The following is a 21979-nucleotide window of genomic DNA, read 5'->3' as shown; positions in this document are numbered from 1 at the left end:
ACATGCAGCATCTAAAAGTGAGCATTTCCAGAAAAACAGGTGGGCTAGACCAGATGGACTTCTGGGTTCTGTGGTGTCTGCTGACTTTCTTTGATAGCTTTGGAGTTAGGCAGACCCGGGTTTGAATATCAGCCCTGCCACTTGCTGGCTACGTGACACTGGGCACGGTACTCGCCAAGCCTCAGTTTCATCATCCATTAAATGAGAAAGAAAAGAAGTCATAAATGCAGAACATGTAGTTGAGTACCTGGGAGATAGTAAACAACCAGTTAATGTTACCCAGCTCCCCCTTACAAACACCTGCCATCTATCTTCTGGATAGTTCTGTATAATGTGGTGGTGTGGAGGGGGCACCTACCTGTCTGCCTGTGTCAGCTCTATCCCCAGGCTCCTTGATCTGGAGGTCATTCTTCACTGAGCATGTTCATGTCTCAATTCCCGCTTGTGAATCACAAATCTGAAGTTCCTCAGAGAATCAGCAGGACATGAAACGTGCACTTCATACAAAGCATGACGGGCCATGCCCCTGCCGGTGAACTTGGCTCCCATTCCCTCACAGGTCCAAGTGGGTTCCCCTGGGTGACTACATCTCTTCCAACACGGACGAATGCACAGCCACGCTGATGTACGCTGTCAACCTGAAGCAGTCTGGCACTGTCAACTTCGAGTACTATTACCCAGACTCCAGCATCATCTTTGAGTTTTTTGTAAGCCCCTGGCCACGGGGGAGGATGGGAGGTAAAAGACTCTCCAAGGGTCAGATTCATTTACAGGAATCACAAGCATATTTCTGGTTGGGGATTTTCCACAGTTGTCTTCCATCTGGAGAGAACTGTGGACAAAATGAGCCAAGACTTCGAGAGGCAAGGAGAAAGGCAGAAGTTGGGGGGCTTTGAAGGGGAAGAGAAGGATCCAGGAGACCCTAAGTGTACTGTCCCTGCAGACATGAAAGCACATGTAAAGGCTTCTGAGTTAAAGCTGTTTCTTGGTGTTGATGCCCTGATGTTTTGTGTGTGTGATGAGCTCCCACCCTGCTTCAAGACTCATGTGTTCTGGGCTCTATCCCTAAAGGAAATTGGCAACTATTCTCCTATAAGAAGGGCCCTCTGGAAGGCTGTGGCAGCAAAGGGGGTAAAGGAACCCATTTTCTTGGAAAGCTGAGACTCTGTTCCTAAACTCCTGCCGTCTCAGGTTCAGAATGACCAGTGCCAGCCTAATGTAGATGACTCCAGGTGGATGAAAACCACAGAGAAAGGATGGGAATTCCACAGTGTAAGTATCGCTCCAGCTTTCCTGGAGCCTTTCCTGGGGAGACCAGCAAAGGGGCAAAGGGCATTTCCTCCAAGGAGAGCTTCTTCACAGCCTGGGCTTCCACCCTTCCCTAGGCTTCCACCCTCAAGGCCAGGGGTCTGATCTGTGAGGATAACATAGTTTCCTCTTGAGTTGACTGAAGAGAGGTGTGGATGACTTGCATCCATGGCTTGACCCCAGGGATCAGCAGCTTGCCAGCTTTATGGGCCAGGTCTTCTAGGAATGGGATGTGGATACATAGAACCAGAGATAAAGGAGGGAACTCCACTCACCCTCTGTCAATACCTCCAGGCCCCTTTGTGGATCTCACTTTAGAGATCCTGGTGGGTGAGGGAGAGACCATCAGAGGGTGGTAAGAGGAAGCTTCAAAGCAGAAAGGAGCTAAGCTGAGCTGGGAGGAAGGGCAAAGCTGAGGAAGTCAAGGTGGGAGATGAGAAAAGGTGTTGACCCCTAGATTCTAAGGGGACAGGCCCCCATAAGAGGCTAATCTGATGGATTACGGATAGCCGTCTTCCCATTTGTGGTTTTTAGGTCGAGCTAAACCGAGGCAATAATGTCCTCTATTGGAGAACCACAGCCTTCTCAGTGGGGTCCAAAGTCTCCAAGCCTGTGCTGGTGAGAAACATCGCCATCACAGGTACAGAGAGGGGAGCTGGGCCTGGGGTCTTTTGCTGACTTCCTGACTCTGCAGGGAGGGTGGGAGCCAGTCCCTGGAGGGGCTCAGTCTCTAGGCTCAACCCTTGCTTTTCTATGTTGTTCTTCCTCCTTAGGGGTGGCCTACACTTCAGAATGCTTCCCCTGCAAACCTGGCACATATGCAGACAAGCAGGGCTCTTCTTTTTGCGAACTTTGCCCAGCCAACTCTTATTCAAACAAGGGAGAAACTTCTTGCCACCCGTGTGACCCTGACAAATACTCAGGTGAGGTTTCTGAGGGTGGGTGGAGTTTGGTAGGGGGGCTGCCAATAAACACAGGGAGAAACAGAAAGGAGAACCATCCTTCTGGCCATGCTGAAAATGACCCTTCTTCAATCCTTACTTTCTGGACATGAGAAGAGCCCTGCTGATTTATACTCCACTGATCACTCTGAAAACAAAAATGAAATCATTCAGCAAGTAATTATTGAGCTTCTACTATCTGCCAGGTCCTATTCTAGGTGTTTGGACTATATTAGCGGAGAAAATAGACAAAGTTCCTTATCTTCGTGGAATTTACATTCTGGTAGTAGGGGGAAGAGAGACAATAAACAATGATAATAATAAATATCTAATAAATTATAGTATGGTAGACAGTAAAATGTGCAGGGTGCTGTGGCAAAAATAAAAAGCAGCTCAGGGTTAGAAGGATTAGGAAAACTAGTGAAAGGGGTTGCAGTCTTTTTTTTCCCCCTAAGCAGTGAAGTTTGTAAAAATGAAACCTTATATAAGATTATAACTACAGACAATAGATACAGTAAACAAAAGGTATATGTTTATATATTTTAATTCATAATAATTTTATCAAAGCTAGGTTAGAAGAGCCATGAGACTATATTGATAAGCAAAGTATATTTTTTAAAGATTTTATTTTTTATTTTATTTTTAAGATTTTATTTATTCATGACAGACACAGAGAGAGGCAGAGACACAGGCAGAGGGAGAAGCAGGCTCTGCATGGGGAGCCCAATTCAGGACTTGATCCCAAGACCCTGGAATCATGACCTGCGCCAAAAGCAGACGCTCAACCACTGAACCACCCAGGTGCCCCAGAACCTGGTCATTTGAGGGAGTCCCAGGGCAGCAGGACTCTGCTGTAAGGTGGCATCCCCCCAGAGGACTCTGCTCAGACAGCCCGTAACAGTTCCATTTTTCTTTTCTTACGCAGAACCACATACACACCCAGCTCGAGGATCTCTCTAGAGCAGACCCTCCAGTCTGTCCATAGACACACCCGTTCTTCACGCAGGTGTTACACTATGTGTTTGTTCAGCCACGACCAGCCATTGACCTTGTGAACTGCTTATTTATACACTATTTCTAAAACAAAAGTCCTATTTATCGACACAGATCTTGCCAAGTGAGTCTAGTTTCCAGTGAGAACAGGAATGTTTAGATCTCGAGGGAAGTCTTTAATCTATCAGTCTAAATTCCTGTTTTTCCACTTGAATTTCTCATTCCCGTTCCCTGCTCTATCAATGGCAGCCCCTGTTCGTCTGAGTCTCCAGCTGCCATTCCAGCCCAGCAGTCGTACAAGGGTTTGAATGGCAAGGTGGCTCTCAAAAAACCTCCTGGGAATGTTTTGGTCAACTCTCTATGTAAACTGATTGTTATCCAGAGAGCTGTTATGAAAGTGTCGGCTTAGAAGTGTGAGTTCTTGGAGTCGGTTTTCCTTTTGCCACCAATTACTCAATCCACCTCTTCGACTGGAAAGTGAGTTTTTACTATGACTTGACTCTTCCAGAAAACAGGGTCAGTGGGAGGCTGGGAAAATGCAGGGAGATCTGATCAGAGCTCATGATGGAATGTGCCTAAAGGAGTGACTGAAGACCCAGTGAGCATTTAGTCATCCATTTACAAAGAAGTCCCAGGCACCTGCCAGGTGCCAAGGCTTAGACTTGGTGCTAGACTCGGAACTGGTGCCTGCCCTGCAGCTTAAGTTGAAAAGTGAGAACATGGTTCTAGGAACACCTAAGTGTATAGTAACTCCACGATATGGCGGCTGCTGGAATAGGAGCTCTGAGTGTGGTGGACAGTAGATGTAAAGAAGGGGCGTGACCAGTCCTCTCTGGGGAGGGAGAAAAGGTTTCAGGGACTGTGGACTTGAAAGATGAATTGGTGGTTTGATGGATGTTCTGGAAGGAGTGTAAGCAAAGCCAGAAGGCTTGGGGATCTTGGAAGAACCCGGCATGGCAGGAGTTGACTTGAAAAGAACTAGCATCCAAGGCTAAGAGATGGGCAGGGAACAGACAGTGGACCAGCCCTTCTGTGCCATTGCTAAATATTTGGGATTTGATCCTATCAGCAGTGGGGACCATTCAAGAATTTTAAGCCGGGGAGTGACGTGATCTGGCTTGTGATTTTGAAAGACCACTCTTACCTGCCATTTGGAAAATGGATGAGGAAGGAAACACCTGGAGGCAGAGGCCTCAGTCTAGAGATTTCACAACAGACACCATTGCTGGTATCCAGGACCTAGACTAAGGAAGATGGAGCTATTGGGACTGCAGACGTTAAGGACAAAGGCTTGACTAAATGCACCTTTCTTATTGATACCTAAAATGTAATCATTAAGAAGAATTCCTTTGTGTTACATTCGATATTAGGGATTCATTTCCTAATAGAGCAGCATGGAGCTTAAAAGCACAGACTCCAGGACTAAATTACTAAGGTTCAAATCCCTGCTCCACCACTTACTAGCTCTGCCATCTTGGGCAAGGCATTTATCTGTGCCTCAGTTTCCTTGTCTATAAAATGGGAATGGCAATAATCATATCTACTTCATAGTGTTTTGTGTGGCTCAATTAACTACTACACATAAAATATTTAGAATTGTGCCTGGCATCTAGTAAGCACTAATTTGAGCAATACCTTGAGCAATACAGGGACAAGAGGTACCAACACCGCCCCCCATCCCTCTCACCTCCCCACTCCCCAGCATATAACTTTGGACTCCCCAGAAACTTAGCTACTAATGACCCTAATGGCTTTACTGATAACATAAATAATTGATCAACACATATTTTGTATGTTTTATATATCATATATTGTATTTTTACAATAAAAGAAGCTAGAGAGAAGAAAATGTTGTTAAGAAAAGCATAAGGAAAAAAAAACAAAAAAAGAGAAAAGCATAAGGAATAGAAAATACATTTACAATACTGTATTTATAAAAGAAAAAAAACTAGTGTGTAAATGGACACGCCCAGTTCAAACATGTGTGGTTTAAGGGTCAGATGTGTTCCTTTACGATAAAGCTTGTTCCCAGCTGTCCTCTCTTAATATGAAAGTACTCTTAGTGTAGGTAACAACCATAACGAGTCACTTGGATAGTACTTTACAATTTACCAAACATTTTCTCGATTATTACTCACAGCAGAGTGCAGGAGAGATCTCCCTGTTTATAAAAAAAAATAAAGGGGGCACCTGGGTGGCTCAGTGGTTGAGCATCTGCCTTTGGCTCAGGGTGTGATCTTGGGGTCCTGAGATGGAGTCCCGCATGGGGCTCCCTGCAGGGAGCCTACTTCTCCCTCTGCCTGTGTCTCTGCCTCTCTCTCTCTGTCTGTCTCTCATGAATAAATAATCTTGAAGAAGAAGGAAGAAGAAGAAGAAGAAGAAGAAGAAGAAGAAGAAGAAGAAGAAGAAGAAGAAGAAGAAGAAGAAGAAGAAAGGAGAAAGAAGAAGAAAGGAGAAGAAGAAGAGGCAGAGCAGAGAGGTTGAAGGATTTGCCCGGAGTCTGGGGTGGTATCTAAGCTGGGCCAAGCATTCATTAGGTGCTTCAATCCTCAGGGGAAATGTTTTCCTTTGATGAAATGGATCTGAATGAGAGGATATTGTACTCCTGAAGGTGGGGAGAAGGTCCTGAAAAGAAGAAGGCTCAGAAAAAGAAATCCAAACACCCCCCCCCCACCCCTCCTACCCCCACCCCACCCCCGTGATAAGCTTTATCTTCGCACAGTTTTGCCCTGGGGCCGACAGTACAGGAATCACTTTTCACTCCCTCCCCAAACATCTAGGCGGATCTTTCAAACTTGACCAGTACCCAACTTCAACACTTTGATGAAACCTGAGGTCCGGCTCAGCGTTTGGGTTAATCATTGATATAAACGACGCTAGCAATTGTCAATGTGTAAACAGCTGGACCACTTTTGTTGAAACTTGGAGCTAGGGTATCAGGTCTAGCAAATATTTGACAAGGAGAGAAAGGTCCATGTGCAGAATGTACTTCCTAACACGGAACTTGTAATTTGCTGGACCATATATGGAGGTTCTTGGAAATTGATGTGTTTTCAGCATCTCCTTCCAAAATCCTCTTGGCCTTAGCTTGTGAAAAGCAGGAATCCCTGGATCCCTCTATGCCTAACGAGGCCTTCTGCTTGTTAACTAAGTCAATGAGCTGAGAAGACTCCAGCTGTTTCCCAGGCAGTAGCTCCCTCTTGCCCAGGATAATAAGACTGGGACAGAAGAGGTGTGAGAATGTGCAGTTGATGGAGCTCCCCAGGATAGGCCGATGAGGCTGAAACTAGGAGATTCTCTGATCTAGCGACTCCTTTGGTACCTCGGAAAGAAAGGATCAGTTGAGGAATAAGCCTTAACTGGAAGGGAGAGAAAGAAACTTTCAATCCTTACTTAAAATCCTATAACGTGATCCTGGACTCCTGGGATTGAGTCCCATATCAGGTTCCCCACAGGGAGCCTGCTTCTCTCTCTGCCTATGTCTCTGCCTCTCTGTGTGTCTCATGAATAAATAAATAAAGTCATAAAATAAAATAAAATAAAATAAAATAAATAAATAAAATAAAATAAAACATACCATGACAGAGGCACCTGGGTAGGCTCAGTTGGTTGAGTGTCTGACTCTTGACTTTGGCCCAGGTCATGATCTCAATGTCATGAGGTTGGGCTCCATGCTCAGCAGACAGTCTGCTTGAGATTCTCTCTCTCCCTCTCCCCTGTGTGCTTGCTTACTCTCTTTCTCAAATAACTAAGTCTTTTTAAAAAAAATCCCATGACAGTTACCATATAAGAATAATTCCCACAGACGGTTACCAAATAAAAATAATTCCCACAAACTCAGGTAATAAGAGTTACCAGAATTTAGTGAGTCCCTTCTTACAATGCAGCCAGGGGATGTGCTGGCCTCAGTAAGGTAGATATTATTATTCCTGCTCTACAGATAAGAGCACTAAGACTCAGAGAGGTTGCCTAAAGTGACACAGCTACTGAATGAAGCAAGATCCAAACCCAGATCTATCTGATTTAAAAATCTCATTCCAGGGATCCCTGGGTGGTGCAGCGGTTTAGTGCCTGCCTTTGGCCCAGGGTGAGATCCTGGAGACCTGGGATTGAATCCCATGTCGGGCTCCGGGTGCATGGAGCCTGCTTCTCCCTCTGCCTGTGTCTCTGCCTCTCTCTGTGTGTGTGTGTGACTATCATAAATAAATTTTAAAAAATTAAAAAAAAAAATCTCATTCCAGGGACGCCTAGGTGGCTCAGCGGTTAAGTGTCTGCCTTTGGCTCAGGGTATGATCCTGGAGTCCCTGGAGCCTGCTTCTCCCTCTGCCTGTGTCTCTGCCCCTCTCTCTCTCTCTCTCTCTCTCTGTCTCTCATGAATAAATAAATAAAATCTTAAAAAAAAAAAATCTCATTCCACTCTATCACATGGCCTGCCAGGTAATATATACAGAGAGAGGAAGGCTCATTCATATCAAGTGCTTACCTTCAGGTGACACAGTAGTCACCTGAAATGGTAGTGACAGTAGTAGTAGTAGTAGTAGTAGTAGTAGTAGTAGTAGTAGTATTGGCATTCTATAAAGCAGTGGTTTTTATTTTGGAGAAAATAAATTCCTTGGAAATTTTTTAATGTATTTGCATAAGTTATGTATATTTTTCAGGAGAGGAAACAGGTCTTTTTTTTCAAATTCTCAAAATGTTTGTAATTCAAAAAAGGTAAAGTCTATTACTTTAAAGAGGGAGACACTGAAATAGTACTTCCTATCCAGGCATTCATGAGGTTAAAGCAGAACTAATGTACAGAGAGTGGAATAAGTGAAATGGTAGTTGATACCTTTTCTTATTAGGAACAGGTCAAGGGTTAGAAATAGTAGCAGGATGCGTGAGGGTGGGGAAAGTGGAAAGAACTCTACACTTTAAGTGGACCCAGGGGAAATTATCACATTTGTGTAGGAAGGTTGCACGAAGAAGGGGAAATTCCAAAGGTGGAAGGCCTTCATTAGAGGTGGACAGTAAGAGAAACTGCAGAGAAGGAACTGAAATAAGAGTATGAAGGCACTGTCCTAAGCTTTCCAATGTTTTGCTTTAATCCTTCAGGAGTAGTAAAACTACCTACAGAGTCAGGATTGGGAAGCACCTGGAAGGTGGCAGGTGTTGAGAACTCAAGTTAGTGGTGGTCAGCCTGCAAGATGCTCTTTCCAGTGGCTACCCACCCTCCACACTGACCCTTTCCATATGCCCTTCCCCACAGGATGGGCCCAGTAGCTTCTCATAGCACCAGGGTGCAAAGGGGATATCTGAGTGGGGCTTTAGGGATTGGCAGTGAAGTAAAGGGAAGGGTGGGTATGCAGAATTTTCTACTTCCTGCAGTCCCTGTGGCGTGTATCCCAGGGTCCTGGATGTCAGAGGGTCATGAGCAAGTAGTCAAGAGACCCGCTTTCTTAAGTAACTTCAACTACGTGTCCTTTTGCAATTTAGAAAAGGGATCCTCTTCCTGCAAAGTGCGCCCAGCCTGCACGGACAAAGATTACTTCTATACTCACACAGCCTGTGATGCCAACGGAGAGGTGGGTAGCATGGAGCCCCTTTGCCCCAGATAGCTCCTTTGCCCACTCCTTGGGCTTTACCACATTTACCTTGGAGAAGACCACACAGACCTCCGCAGTGACCCCATAGCCAGGGGTGGGGAGGAGGTTGGGGGTGAGGGGAGGCAAAACGAGATGGCCTCATTCATTTTCAGGTCAGAAACTGTTTCACCGCATTTGTTCTGCTGCTTATTCACATATGCTCTGTTGCAAGAAGCCATTTCGTTTTCTTTGCTTGGTTTCATCCATTTGCTTAGTCCCCCTGGGCAATGACTGCCTGTCCATGCGCACTCATTTCCTCATGGAGCTCATCAGACCTGTCTCCTAGGCTCTGCTTTTGTGGGCAAAGGGAATGGATTCCTACTTCTGGGCTCACTAGAGAATGGGCTGACCGTTCAGTCTCTGCTGGTTCCCTCTTCCCCCCAGGCTTTCTGCCTCAGAAGGACGTTCGTTTGTAGCTTGCATCGCCTCTGATTCAGCAGGGTGTTCTAAGGATTAATGCTGTGCGGGCATGGGGCTCCTGCTGGGGGCTCCGAGGTGATCAAGGCTCCTGCCCTTGGGAGCCCACAGTCCTGTGAGGGCAGGTGAGGGAGAAGAACCAGGCCCTGACCAAAGCAATAAGAAGATTGCAGAGGCCTGGGGGAAGCTGGAAGAGAAGTGAATGAGGTGTGGGGGGCCAAGGAAGGCCTTTCAGAGGGAGGTCATGTGTTCATTTCCACAGTCAGTTAAGGTGCCAGGCCCTCCGCATCCAGCAGGTAACCGAACGGAGGGGACAGCTACTTTCCTGGAGCTTAATTCTCACCGGGGAACAAGTGGAAAGAGAGACAACAGATAAGCAACAAATTAGAGTATATCCAATGGCAGTAAGGGGAAGAAAAAAATTTAAAAAAAGATTCGGAGACAGAGAATGACAGAGAGTGGAGATGCTATTTTAGAGAGGGTTGGGATGACACTTGAGGACATTAACATTTGAACAAAGACCTGAGTGACATAGGTAAGCGCACAGCAGGTGTGGAGGAGGCAGTCCTGTGCCCAGTGAATTCCAGGAACAGCAGGAAGTGAGCTGGGATGGCTCAGGGACACAAGTGGAGGGATTTGTCTTAGATTAGACATTCTGGATGAGTTGTCTGTACCCCTAAACCACAGCCTCTCAGGAAGAGAGAAGTTGGGACATCTGCATTCAGCATAAGCATGTGCTTGGCTATTAGGATGCATAAGGGTTTGCTGGTTGGAAGGCTGGATGAGTTCTCCCTTTGCCAGATAAACATGGGATAAAGTCTGGTCCTTAGCAGTGATTGTTTTTCATCCTTAGCTCTCACTCTCCAGCCTCCCCCACCCCTGCCCTAGCATTTGAAACATCATTCCCTTCCCCCGCAGCCAAGGGAAAATGGCTACGCCTCTCATCAGTTTTACCTTAGACTTAGTCATGCAGTGTCTGGGCTTCTGTATGACCTCATAAAAATCATTTTCATTTTCTTGGCATCAATTGACTCACTAATTAAATGGGAACACGTAATCCTGCTCCTCTTCTCCCTCCTCAGCGTAATACATGAATGCATGGCTGTCTTTGCGTCCTTCTGCCCCAGTCTCTCCCCTCGCAGGCTCAGGCCAAGGCCCTCTTGATCTGTAGTGAACTCTGCTGCCTGCCAGCCTGGATGTCTGCTCTTGCCTGAACACCCTGGGGCCTTTGCCTTTGGATGCTCAGTCGGGCCAGAGCCAGTGCTCCTCTTGCAGCCCAGCCAAGGCTCAGGGGAGGGGCCCCGAAGCATGAGTGCACATGAATATGCATTCATCAGGAACACCTTACAGAACTCTCATGATTCGTGTCTCACGCCTGCACTGGTTCTGCTCAGTCTCATGATTTCACTTTGTCTTCCAAACTGTATTTTTAAATCAAGGATCATAACTCGAGCTGACTCCTATGATTGCCCTTGTGGCCTTTGCTGTGCCTTGGTGGTTTCTCAGGGACCAGGCTGGCCATTCCTCTGGGGCTGCTGCATGTGCTGCTCCAAGAGATGGTCCGAGTCAATCTTCCCACCCACCCGCCCCCCAGACCCTTCTCTCCATGAGACTTAAGTGGACTAGCTGGATGAGAGCACCCAGGTTAGAGCACAAACCTGGGGCTCTGGCCACTGGCTACTCTTCACAGGGAGGAATCTCTTCACAGTGGAGCTGAGCAGGGAGAGGATAAGCCCCAGGGACTCCCATCAGTGAAGGCAGCACAGACTCCTTTTAAGACTTGTCATTTCTTATCCTGAATAAAATGAACAGATGCCTTATTCATCCACTACTTCACACGTATGGCAGTGCTGCCCAGATCATCATCCCTTCAATGTAATTCATAAGAGCATCTTTCATCTCTGACTTGGCCCAAGGGCCACATAGGAGGCTTGAGCTGCTAAGTTTTAAGATGAGGAGCCTCCTGCAGGTCATCCCCTCTTCTGTGTCCAGTGCTTCCATCAAAAGAGTAGGGATGGCCCTAATGAGTGACAGACACAATGTTTCCCTTGTCCACTGATCTGATGGATGACTGTTCCATTTCACCTTTCCCCCCTACAATGTCCCTTTTGCCTTAATGTCCCAGAGAACACAGTGTCCATCCACCCACACGGGCTGTTATTATGTGATTGTTGTCCTTGCTAGATGGTGAGCTCCTTAAGGGCAGGGGCCATTCATCTCATTCATCTCCAAGCCACCAGGTCTGGCACACAGATGTATTAGGCTTTCTATAAATGTCTAGTGAACAAGTGAAAAAGCAAAGAAAATGCTTGGAAGACAAATTGGGACATCCCTTTTTATGTCTTGGGGTTTTCATCAGCTACTTTTTCCAAGTGACCTTGGTAGTAATAAGAGTCTACATTGGAATCAGAGCTCTCTCTGGAGACAACTGGTCCTTCCCATCTCTCAGTGACACATGCCCACGCTAAGTATATCCCTCTTCATCTAGTCAGCAGTCAACAGATATTTATTGAGCACAGCCATGTGTCAGGCTCTGGGCTAGGATCATGGGATACACCAAATGAGTGACCAAACGAGTTCCCTACCCTGGTGAAACTTTCATTTTAGCCCAGAGTCCCCTCCTCTCCCTCCACTCTCAGGATGAATTCCCAAAGATGTGTTAAATCCTACACAGGCTGAGCCATTCTTAATCCATTTCTGCAGACACAGCTCATGTACAAATGGGCCCAGCCGAAAATCTGTGGTGAGGATCTCGAGGGGGCTGTGAAGCTGCCCGCCTCTGGTGTGAAGACCCGCTGCCCACCCTGCAACCCAGGCTTTTTCAAAACCAACAACAGCACCTGCGAGCCCTGCCCTTATGGCTCTTACTCCAACGGCTCTGGTAACCTCTTTATCTGCATTCTGTCCATTCCCACGTGACCCCAGATGGGTGGGTGTCAGCCAAATGTGCACTCTGTCCTCCCAGGGGAGGCAGTAAGGGCCAGGCCACTCTGAGGACTGAGTTCAAGAGAAGTGAGGTCAAGGTGGGGGCTCTGTCCGTAGGTCAGAGTCACAGTCGAGAACTGCTTACCTTATTCCAACTATTCCTATTCCAACTGCAATTGGACTCCGGCCTAAAGTACCCAGTCCTCACAACATAGACTTCCAGCATGCAGCAGGGATGCTAACCAGGAGGTCTGGGGAGCTGGGATGGCCAGCCTTACACGATCAGAACCACAAGTCACGCCGTAGAAGGGTGTTGGGAGGACTTGTGTACATATTCATGTAAATGCATTTACTGATAATAATGTGACAATAATATGAACTGTATACATCAGACTAGAAGACACACTCAAGTTTTAAGATGAATACTTTGTGGGGGGGGTTGTATATTTTTTTATTGGAGTTTGATTTGCCAACATGTAGAGTAACACCCAGTGCTCATCCTGTCCAGTGCCCCCCTCACTGCCCGTCACCCAGTCACCTCGTCCGCCCACCCACCTCCCCTTCCACTACCCCTTGTTCCTTTCCCAGAGTTAGGAATCTCTCATGTTCCGTCACCCTCTCTGATATTTCCCACTCATAAAATCAACACTTTGGTGGGCAAGTAGGATAGCTGGAGTTTTGGAATTCAGGGTCTGTGTTTACATCCTGAATATGTGAAAGATATCATCAGAATGTTTTGGAGTCAACTTGGTATAACTGTGCTATGGTGCTCAGTATTACCCTCCTTTGGCTGCCCACCCCTATTGCCACTTGTCTCTGTGACAGCGGCTTCAGCCAGGGTGGCTGTAACCTTCCTGCTGAAGGTGTGGGTCTTGTGGTTCCCCCAGATTGCAGCCACTGCCCAGCTGGGACTGAGCCGGCCGTGGGATTTGAATACAAATGGTGGAACACGCTGCCCTCAAACATGGAAACCACCGTTCTCAGTGGGATCAACTTTGAGTACAAGGGCATGACTGGTGAGTGCCTCCTCACCTACTGGGAGCTGTCGGCTCCCTGCGGAAGGGGAGCTCCCTCACTTTGCATTTCTTCATAGCAGTGATGTCTGGAGAAAAATGAGCTGATCATGCCATGCATTCTCTGGAAAGTTCCACTCCTCATGGACCTTTATTCTGCCAAACTTTAGTTTTAGAGATCAAACTAGAGCTAGAAACAATGTGCACACACTTCAAAGGGTTTGCTCTGAGAGTTTCAGAGTCCTTGACCAAGTAGCAGGATAAATAATATGGTTTGGTTTTGGCAGTGGTTCTGGTCGCTTCAAGGGATGGTGTTCTCTCTCTCTCTTTCAGGGTATCATCTGGGTGCACGTTTGCCCTGCACTTGTGACCACTGGGGCACTAACTCTCCCCTCTCCTTTTCCAGGCTGGGAGGTGGCTGGTGATCACATTTACACGGCTGTTGGAGCCTCAGACAATGACTTCATGATTCTCACTCTGGTTGTGCCAGGATTCAGGTGAGGAATACAAAGCTCAGGGGAAGCCCACACCACCTTGGCCACATCCAAGTCCCTCAGAGCTTGAAATGTTGTAGAGGAGAGAGCTCCCGGCATGTGCAAGCATGAGCTCAGAGCAAGAGAGCACGGCAATGGTCTAACAGAGTTAACCTGAGTGTAACGTGGCTTTTTAGTTGCTGCCCACGCTGGCAGACCTACTGGTGGTGCTCTTTCTCATCTGGCTTCTCTTATTAATTAGCCACATGCTACTTGAATTCTTCTTCCTCACGCCACCAGATAAAATGTTATTTAAAAACCCCCAAAACGGGATCCCTGGGTGGCACAGCGGTTTAGCGCCTGCCTTTGGCCCAGGGCACGATCCTGGAGACCCGGGATCAAGTCCCACGTCGGGCTCCCGGTGCATGGAGCCTGCTTCTCCCTCTGCCTATGTCTCTGCCTCTCTCTCTCTCTCTCTCTGTGTGTGACTATCATAAATAATAAAAATTAAAAAAAAAAACAGGCAGCCCAGGTGGCTCAGCGGTTTAGTGCCGCCTTCCGCCCAGGGCCTGATCCTGGGGTCCTGGAATCAAGGTCTGCATTGGGCCCCCTGCAGGGAGCCTGCTTCTCCCTCTGCCTGTGTCTCTGCCTTTCTCTCTCTCTCTGTGTCTCTCATGAATAAAGAAATAAGATCTTAAAATAAATAAATAAATAAATAAATAAATAAATAAATAAATAAATAAATAAAACAGTGTGGTAAGGTAGAAAGAATACTGGACTGAACACAGGGAACTTGAACTTTGCCACTTACTGGCTTTGTGAACTTGGGAAAGTCACCGTGCTCCTCTGGGCTTCAGGCTCTCATCTGTAAAACAAGGTGGGTTAACAGTCTGTGACTTTGGACTAGCTCAGGTTGAGATTATTCTTCTAGTCCAGTGTTTGGCAAAACTGTGTAGACGGGAACTGGCACTGGTGGTCTTTAGGATACAAGCAAATGGCCAAAGCCAAAAGAAAAGCTAAGCTATAAATGGATTTCCAAAGCCAAAGTGAAATCTTTGCCAATATACACTTTCAAGATGAGATGGGAGCACTGAATGGGTTTCCCTATGGCCAGTCTGGTGTCTCCATTACCATCTTCAAGCTCCCCCTTTCCATCGCCGGCACAGCGTTTAGCCCACGGTATAGTTGCTCAAAAGGTATTCATTTCCCTTTCCTTGGTTTACACTACTCAGAGGTGAGCAGTTTTATCTTGTTTACAAGGTGAGCAAATTTTTTAGGCTTTGGGGGGAGTAACATTCCCAAAACTACTTTTCAATTTACAAAGCTGACTACTGTAGTAAAGTGCTTCCTCACCTCCTCCACTCACACCCCCCTATCCTCCCCACCCCCGCATGGCTCTCTCTTTCCCAAAAGAAGGACCAGCCTGAGAACTTGGCTGAAGAGATGACAAACTGAAATATCTACTCACTCGACCCAAGGAAAGCTCCTACCACCCGAGAGAGGGAGCTGCTAAGTGAACGTAGGTAATTTACACCTAATGGTGGTAGAGCTTGTCAAACCCTAATGTGCTCATGCATCACCTAGGAATCATGTCAGTGTGCAGATTCTGATTCCGTGGGTCTGGGGAGGCCTCAGGTTCTGTGCCTCTAACAGCTCAGGTGAGGGCAATGCTGCAGCTCCGAGGACCCTGCGCGGCTGGTGAGATTCTATAGCATCTTACCAAGCACTCCCACATCTGCTATGCCCTGGGATCTCACCATAGCGATGGAAGGTAGATAAGAAAGGTATTATCACCTTCATTTTACCGATGAGGAAACTACAATTTGGTCACATAGCCAGGTAGCAGAATTGGACTAATCCACGCTCTTTCCGGCATACCCAGAACTTAATCCTGTCCCCCAGCAGACATTTGGTTGCCGTCCGGGCTCTTCAGTAAGTGCTGCCTGGTCCCTGACACTAATTTTCAGCTTCTGCCCCCACAGACCTCCACAGTCGGTGATGGCAGACACAGAGAATAAAGAGGTGGCCAGGATCACATTTGTCTTTGAGACCATCTGTTCTGTGAACTGTGAACTCTACTTCATGGTGGTATGTTTCGCTTTCTTTGTCTGCTATGGGGCTTCCTGGGACTGTTGGGAGCATTGGTCCCCCTCTGCCCCTTTGGTGTATCAACATAACTGACAACCCCAATTATAGTGATTTCACAGAGGAAGGGCCCAGACTGTCCATCAGGGACTTCACAGTTTAACATGAGTCTGCCCAACCGTGATGGGCCCTGGCTTGGCAGCAGTAGGGGAACCCTGTCCCCTACCAGCCACCCAGCCATTGTGTCTTCTTCACTTGTCTGTCTTGGGTTCAGGGTGTGAATTCTAGGACCAACACTCCCGTGGAGACATGGAAAGGTTCCAAAGGCAAACAGTCCTACACCTATATCATCGAGGAGAATGCTACCATGAGCTTCACCTGGGCCTTCCAGAGGACCACTTTTCATGAGACAGTAAGCTCCTCCCCTTCTCCAGACTCCTGGCTCCCAGGAGAGACCTCTGGGCCAGGATGATTCCTGGCCTTAGCTTAAGTATGAATGTGAGGTTCAGAACTCAAGGGATTAGAAGGATCTGAAGGAGTCAAGCATAGAACTCTCCTATTTCAGCTTCTGAGAAGCATCCAGCCTTATCCAAACGACCCCCAGGGAAAATGACACTCTAAGTTCAAATACATTTTTTTCCCCTTTCACAAGGAAAAGACCTCCTTTTTTTCATATGATGGTATCTACTGCATATTTCCCCTATGGCACTTAATATTTTTATACATTTAGAATGGGTTAGTCTTGGTTTAATGTGACACAAAATGTTCACAAAGAGCTACTCTTAAAAAAAATAACAACAAAGAACTGCTCTTTAGTGAGTAAAAAGATTAGGATGTTTCTAAGATTTTTCTCAAGTATCATAGGATAAAGAGTGTTAAATAGTCATATGCTATTCCTAGAGAACTCAATTGCTGCCGGTGTCTCAGGCCTATGCCCTCTCTCCTCTTGTTTCCAGGGCAGGAAGTACACCAATGACGTCGCCAAAATCTACTCCATCAATGTCACCAACGTCATGGACGGGGTGGCCTCCTACTGCCGTCCCTGTGCCCTAGAAGCTTCTGACATGGGCTCCTCCTGCACCTCTTGTCCTGCTGGCTTCTACATTGATCGGGATTCAGGAACCTGCCATTCCTGCCCCCCTAACACAATCTTGAAAGCCCACCAGCCTTACGGCATTCAGGCCTGCATACCCTGTGGTCCAGGGACCAAGAGCAACAAGGTGCCAGCATTGTGTCATGCATCCTCACCTTGCTCCTTTGGATGGCCCACCTCAGAGGGTGTCAGGACCTGGGTGGGGTTCTTGAGGGGCCATACCCAAGCCTGCTCTGTAGCTTACTCCCTGGTGAGAGTCTTTGAGAACACGCACCCAGGCTGTGATCCTGGAGGGCAAATTCTTAGCTGTAGAGGTTAGTTTTCAGGACCATGGGAAGTCTCATATTCAAGAGATGGATTAGGGATGTCTGTGACCATCTGGTCCAGAGGGTTATCTGGACCTCTGTAGAGACCTAAAGGGAAGGAATAAGAGCTTGGGCTCACATTCAGCCTACTTCAATCGAGCCTATTATCATGAGCGTTTGCCCAGTCTCCTTTGGGAGGGCAGCCGCCTTTGCTGGAACATAGTTAACTGGCATTGCTGTCTTATATCCTAGAGGTTTTTTCTAAAGTAGAAAAACAGTGTTCTTGCCCCCATGTACTTTCTGAAGCTAAGAAAGCACCATGACAAAAAGCTCTTGGGTATTTTTTTTTAAACATTTTACTTATTTATTGAGACACAGAGAGAGAGGCAGAGACACAGGCAGAGGGAGAAGCAGGCTCCATGCAGGGAGCCTGATGTGGGACTTGATCCTGGGTCTCCGGGATCTCGCCCTGGGCTGGAGGGGGCGCTAAACCTGCTGAGCCACCAGGGCTGCCCAGCTCTTGGGTATTCATTCATGCTTTTTAAATGAGCTTGGATTTTACCTATCACAACCACATGAACACACAAACATCTGTAAGGCATTTATACAGTCACACAAATGCCGCTCAGTTTAGCTGGGCAGTATATGCAACCGTTCTGCAGATCCTGGGCAACCTCTTTTGGGCACCTTAGCCTTGCCACAGACTTCCTCCCCTGGGGCTCCCTCTGCTGCTATGGGAGGGAATGACAGTTGCTGAATGAGGATCCTAACATGGGAGTAAGGGGTCTATAGGACTTCTGGGAAATAAATACCGCCCCCTCTTTTATGGATTTATTTATTTATACCAAAGAGAGAGAGAGACTGCTCAAGGGAGGGAAGGGGCAGAGGGAGAGAAGCAGACAGCTCTGAGCACAGAGCCCAATGTGGGGCTCAATCTCATGACCCGTGAGATTAGGACCCATGGGATCACAACTTGCGCCCAAAACCAAGAATCTGACGCATAGCCCATTGAGCCACCCAGGCGCCCCTAAATCCCCTCCCAAAACTCAGTGTCCTGTAGAGAACCTGGGAGGGAGGAGGTAGGCTTCAGTGAGTTTTAAATGGGGCACAGGCAAGGCTTGTAGTTTCTCTTCTGCATCCTGTTAGCACCTCACTGTCTTCTGCTGAAAAGCAAGAAGTGCTACCTTGTGTCTTAAGAGAGTTCGATCAAAAAAAAAAAAAAAAAAAAAACGAGAGAGTTCGATCATGTAGGCATAGGGACAAGGCTAAAACTCCGACCGAATTCCTTACTGAAAAATAGTAGACTTGGGTTTGTACATCACATATGTGCTAACAAGTGAGCCATGGGCTGTACATAACCCCCACTCGCCCATTTCCCTTATTTTAATGGCCACCCAATCCTTACGTCCACTTGTCCCACCCCTGGGCTGGACAAGACGAGGACACTAGCAGCCCCTGTCCACCGCGGTCCCCTTAGGGCGCCGCCTGAGTAGCCAGCCTGACGGGCCCTTTCCCCTCAGATCCACTCTCTGTGCTACAATGACTGCACCTTCTCAATCGGCACCCCCACCAGGGTTCTGGACTACAACTTCTTGGCTTTGGCAAACACCGTCTCTCTGGCCGGAGGGCCAAGCTTCACTTCCAAAGGGCTGAAATATTTCCATCACTTTACCCTCAGTCTGTGTGGAAACCAGGTAAGCTGTGTGGGTACCGATTGTGTCGTATTGAAAGGGGACACCAGTGGGTCAGAGCCAGAGACGGACACAGGAGCAAAAGCCCGAAAAACCAGGCAGCAGGCCATTGAGAAAACGCAAGGGTTTCTAAGTGATTGTTATTCTTCCAGAGGACCTTCGGATCTAAAATTATTTCATTTGGATTATAAACACTTAGGAAAATAAAGGTACTCTTTATTTAAGTTTAAGATAAGATACTCATTTACTCCTACTTGACTTTTACTCTCTATCAAAATGAATATATAGAAATAATGCCAGAGGAAGTTTTTTTCCCTTTAAAAAGTAGTGTTCACTAATCATGGCACTTGTCATTTGTTTCCTAAAGGCTGGATAAAATAAACTATTTGCAGTTCATCTCTAAGAACCTTTGCTGACCGCTTAAAAAAAAAAAAAAAGTAATGTAAAAGTCTTTATAGGATATGGAAAGAATGTTACCTTTAGCCATTTCATGCTGCTGTAAATTTTTTGGATGCAAAATTCAAAGACAGAAATGTAGAGTAATAACACCACTTCTCCACTTAACTAAATTACAAACAAGCCAGGATTAGCAGTTTGAGAGTTAGTTTCAAATGTTACAAAAGAAAGGGCACCTTGAGTCTTTAGTCTGTGACCCTGTGTGGTCGTGAGACCTTTACACAGCACAGCTCTACCACCTTCTGTAGTGTGCAAAAAAAGTTGCTTTGTGTTTATAGAGAGAACATGCCAAGAAATAAACTAATCAATGTTCCATGGCCATTATATCTCAATTTTAAAAAAGAAATAAACTAACCTATGGAAGATTAGAGATACATGTCTCTATCTTGTTTTTAAAATCTTTGAAGAAGTTAAAATGAAGCTTCCGAAGTGAGTCAGTGATAACTCAGGAATTGAAACTGATTAAAGCAAGACCCATGTAGCAAAAGTTATTCAGTGAGTGGGAGAGAGATGAAAATGGGGAATTTGAAGAGATTGCCTTTTTTTGGTCTTTGCTCCTTTATTATTTTCAGAAATTCTTACTATGTACTGTCACACCATAGATTGTCAGTGCAAAGACAAAGTAACTCTTTATTATACCCTAATGTAAGGTTTCTTTCTGTTCTCATGTTCTTTATATCTTACAAGCTAAAAAGTAAACTAAGAATCACCATATTTAGCAACTGACATAACTTCATTTGTAATGAATTTAGAATATTGAAAATCATACATTGTAAATCTTAGTATATTTCCATTTTTAAAAATCATGTTAAGCTTCTTTTTTTAAAGATTTTATTTATTTATTCATGAGAGACAGAGAGAGAGCGGGGGGGGGGGGGGGCAGAGACACAGGCAGAGGGAGAAGCAGGCTCCATGCAGGGAGCCTGATGTGGGACTTGATCCTAGGTCTCTAGGATCACGCCCCAGGCCGAAGGCGGCGTTAAACCACTGAGCCACCAGGGCGTCCATCATGTTAAGCTTTTAATTTTAATTCCAGTACAGTTAACATACAGTGTTGTATTCATTTCAGGAGTTCAATATAGTGATTCAACACTTCCATACCACACCCTATGCTCATCACAAGTGCCCTCCTAATCCCTATCACCTATTTCACCCATCCCATACTCACCTCCTTTCTGGTACTCAGCTTGTACTCTATAATTAAGAGTCTGTTTCTTGGGGATCCCTGGGTGGCTCAGCGGTTTGGTGCCTGCCTTTGGCCCAGGATGTAATTTTGGAGTCCCACGTCGGGCTTCCGGCATGGAGCCTGCTTCTCCCTCTGCCTGTGTCTCTGTCTCTCTCTGTCTCTCTATCATGAATAAATAAATAAATAAATCTTTTAAAAAACAGTCTGTTTCTTGGTTTGCCCCCCCCCCTTTTTTCTTTGTTCATTTGTTTTGTTTCTTAAATTCCGCATACAAGTATAATCATAGGTAATTTTCTTTATTTCACTTAGGGTATACTCTTTAGCTCTATCCATGTGGTTGCAAAAGGCAAAATTTCAGTCTTTTTTTTTTAAGATTTTATTTATTTATTCATGAGAGAGAGAGGCAGAGACACAGGCAGAGGGAGAAGCAGGCTCCATGCAGGAAGCCTGACGTGGGAGTTGATCACGGGACTCCAGGATCAGGCCCTGGGCTGAAGGCAGCGCTAAACCGCTGAGCCATTGGGGCTACCCTGAAGAAACAATATCTTAACATGTCTTGTATTAGGAAATCTCCAGGAAGAAGGAATCTCATTCCTACTATCTTCCAGAGTTCTCTACAGTAAGGGTTGTTACAGAATGTTTTATTTCTTGGTGTGTTCCCTGTAGAAACACAAAGTTTCTTCTCTTGATACATTTTTTTTTTTAATGGAATAGGTTCCAATTATTTCTAAGATGTCCCTGGCAGGGAGGGAGTTAGTTATGGGGTCGGTTTTAACTGCTGGGATTCTCTGGAAAGTGCTCCCAAGACAAGCATGAAAGGAAACACAGAGAGAGAATGTGAACCAGACCAGATGTTCAAAAATTTCAGGGAATCAGATATTTCAGTATCTATCTGGAAAACTGGTCAGGATAAGGAAGACCCTTAACTGGTGGGTTGGTAGATTAGAGCTCCAGATCAGTTGCCACCATCACAACCCTGCTCATATGAGGCTCCCATGTGACTTCAAGGAAACAAGGCTTGCGACCCTGGGCCAGAGTTGCAGTAACTAGGACACGGAAGTCTTATTTTTAGCTTAAAAAAAAAAAAATCCGTCTTGTAATTAGATCTGGGATGAATCATTCCACTTCGACATACCGACATACTGTTGGAAGGCTGAAATTTCAAACGTGCAAGCACTCTGGCCTCCTCCACTTTGGGAGTCCTGTGACCATTCATTCACTCCATCCCTCTCCTTCCCCACAACGTCCCCCAACCCAGGGTAAGAAAATGTCCGTGTGTGCAGACAATGTCACTGACCTCCGGATTCCTGAGGGTGAGTCGGGTTTCTCCAAATCCATCACAGCTTACGTCTGCCAGGCGGTCATCATCCCCCCAGAGGTGACAGGCTACAAGGCTGGAGTGTCCTCGCAGCCTGTCAGCCTCGCCGACCGACTTATTGGTGAGTAACCCAGCTGCTCCAGCCTCGTTG

The 21979-nt window shown here is 46.4% G+C and overlaps 1 protein-coding gene across 3 annotated transcripts in view; it reads left to right on the top strand.

The window, feature by feature from the left end:
• Positions 1-21979, top strand: part of ELAPOR1 (endosome-lysosome associated apoptosis and autophagy regulator 1) — a 72867-nt gene that overhangs the window by 42320 nt on the left and 8568 nt on the right. For all 3 annotated transcript variants that reach the window (XM_041749004.1, XM_041749003.1, XM_041749005.1), the window contains 13 exons: positions 560-707; positions 1192-1272; positions 1843-1948; positions 2082-2231; positions 8718-8806; positions 11987-12164; positions 13096-13224; positions 13628-13718; positions 15677-15782; positions 16054-16191; positions 16736-16999; positions 18698-18871; positions 21769-21949. In XM_041749004.1, the coding sequence (XP_041604938.1) occupies positions 560-707; positions 1192-1272; positions 1843-1948; positions 2082-2231; positions 8718-8806; positions 11987-12164; positions 13096-13224; positions 13628-13718; positions 15677-15782; positions 16054-16191; positions 16736-16999; positions 18698-18871; positions 21769-21949 (1835 nt within the window). The remainder of the gene's footprint in view (positions 1-559; positions 708-1191; positions 1273-1842; positions 1949-2081; positions 2232-8717; positions 8807-11986; positions 12165-13095; positions 13225-13627; positions 13719-15676; positions 15783-16053; positions 16192-16735; positions 17000-18697; positions 18872-21768; positions 21950-21979) is intronic.

This window comes from Vulpes lagopus, chromosome 3, assembly GCF_018345385.1.
Source record: "Vulpes lagopus strain Blue_001 chromosome 3, ASM1834538v1, whole genome shotgun sequence".
NCBI classification, from domain to species: Eukaryota; Metazoa; Chordata; class Mammalia; order Carnivora; family Canidae; genus Vulpes; species Vulpes lagopus.
Note: the sequence above shows the minus strand (reverse complement) of the source record. Positions and strands in the feature narration are given on the sequence as shown.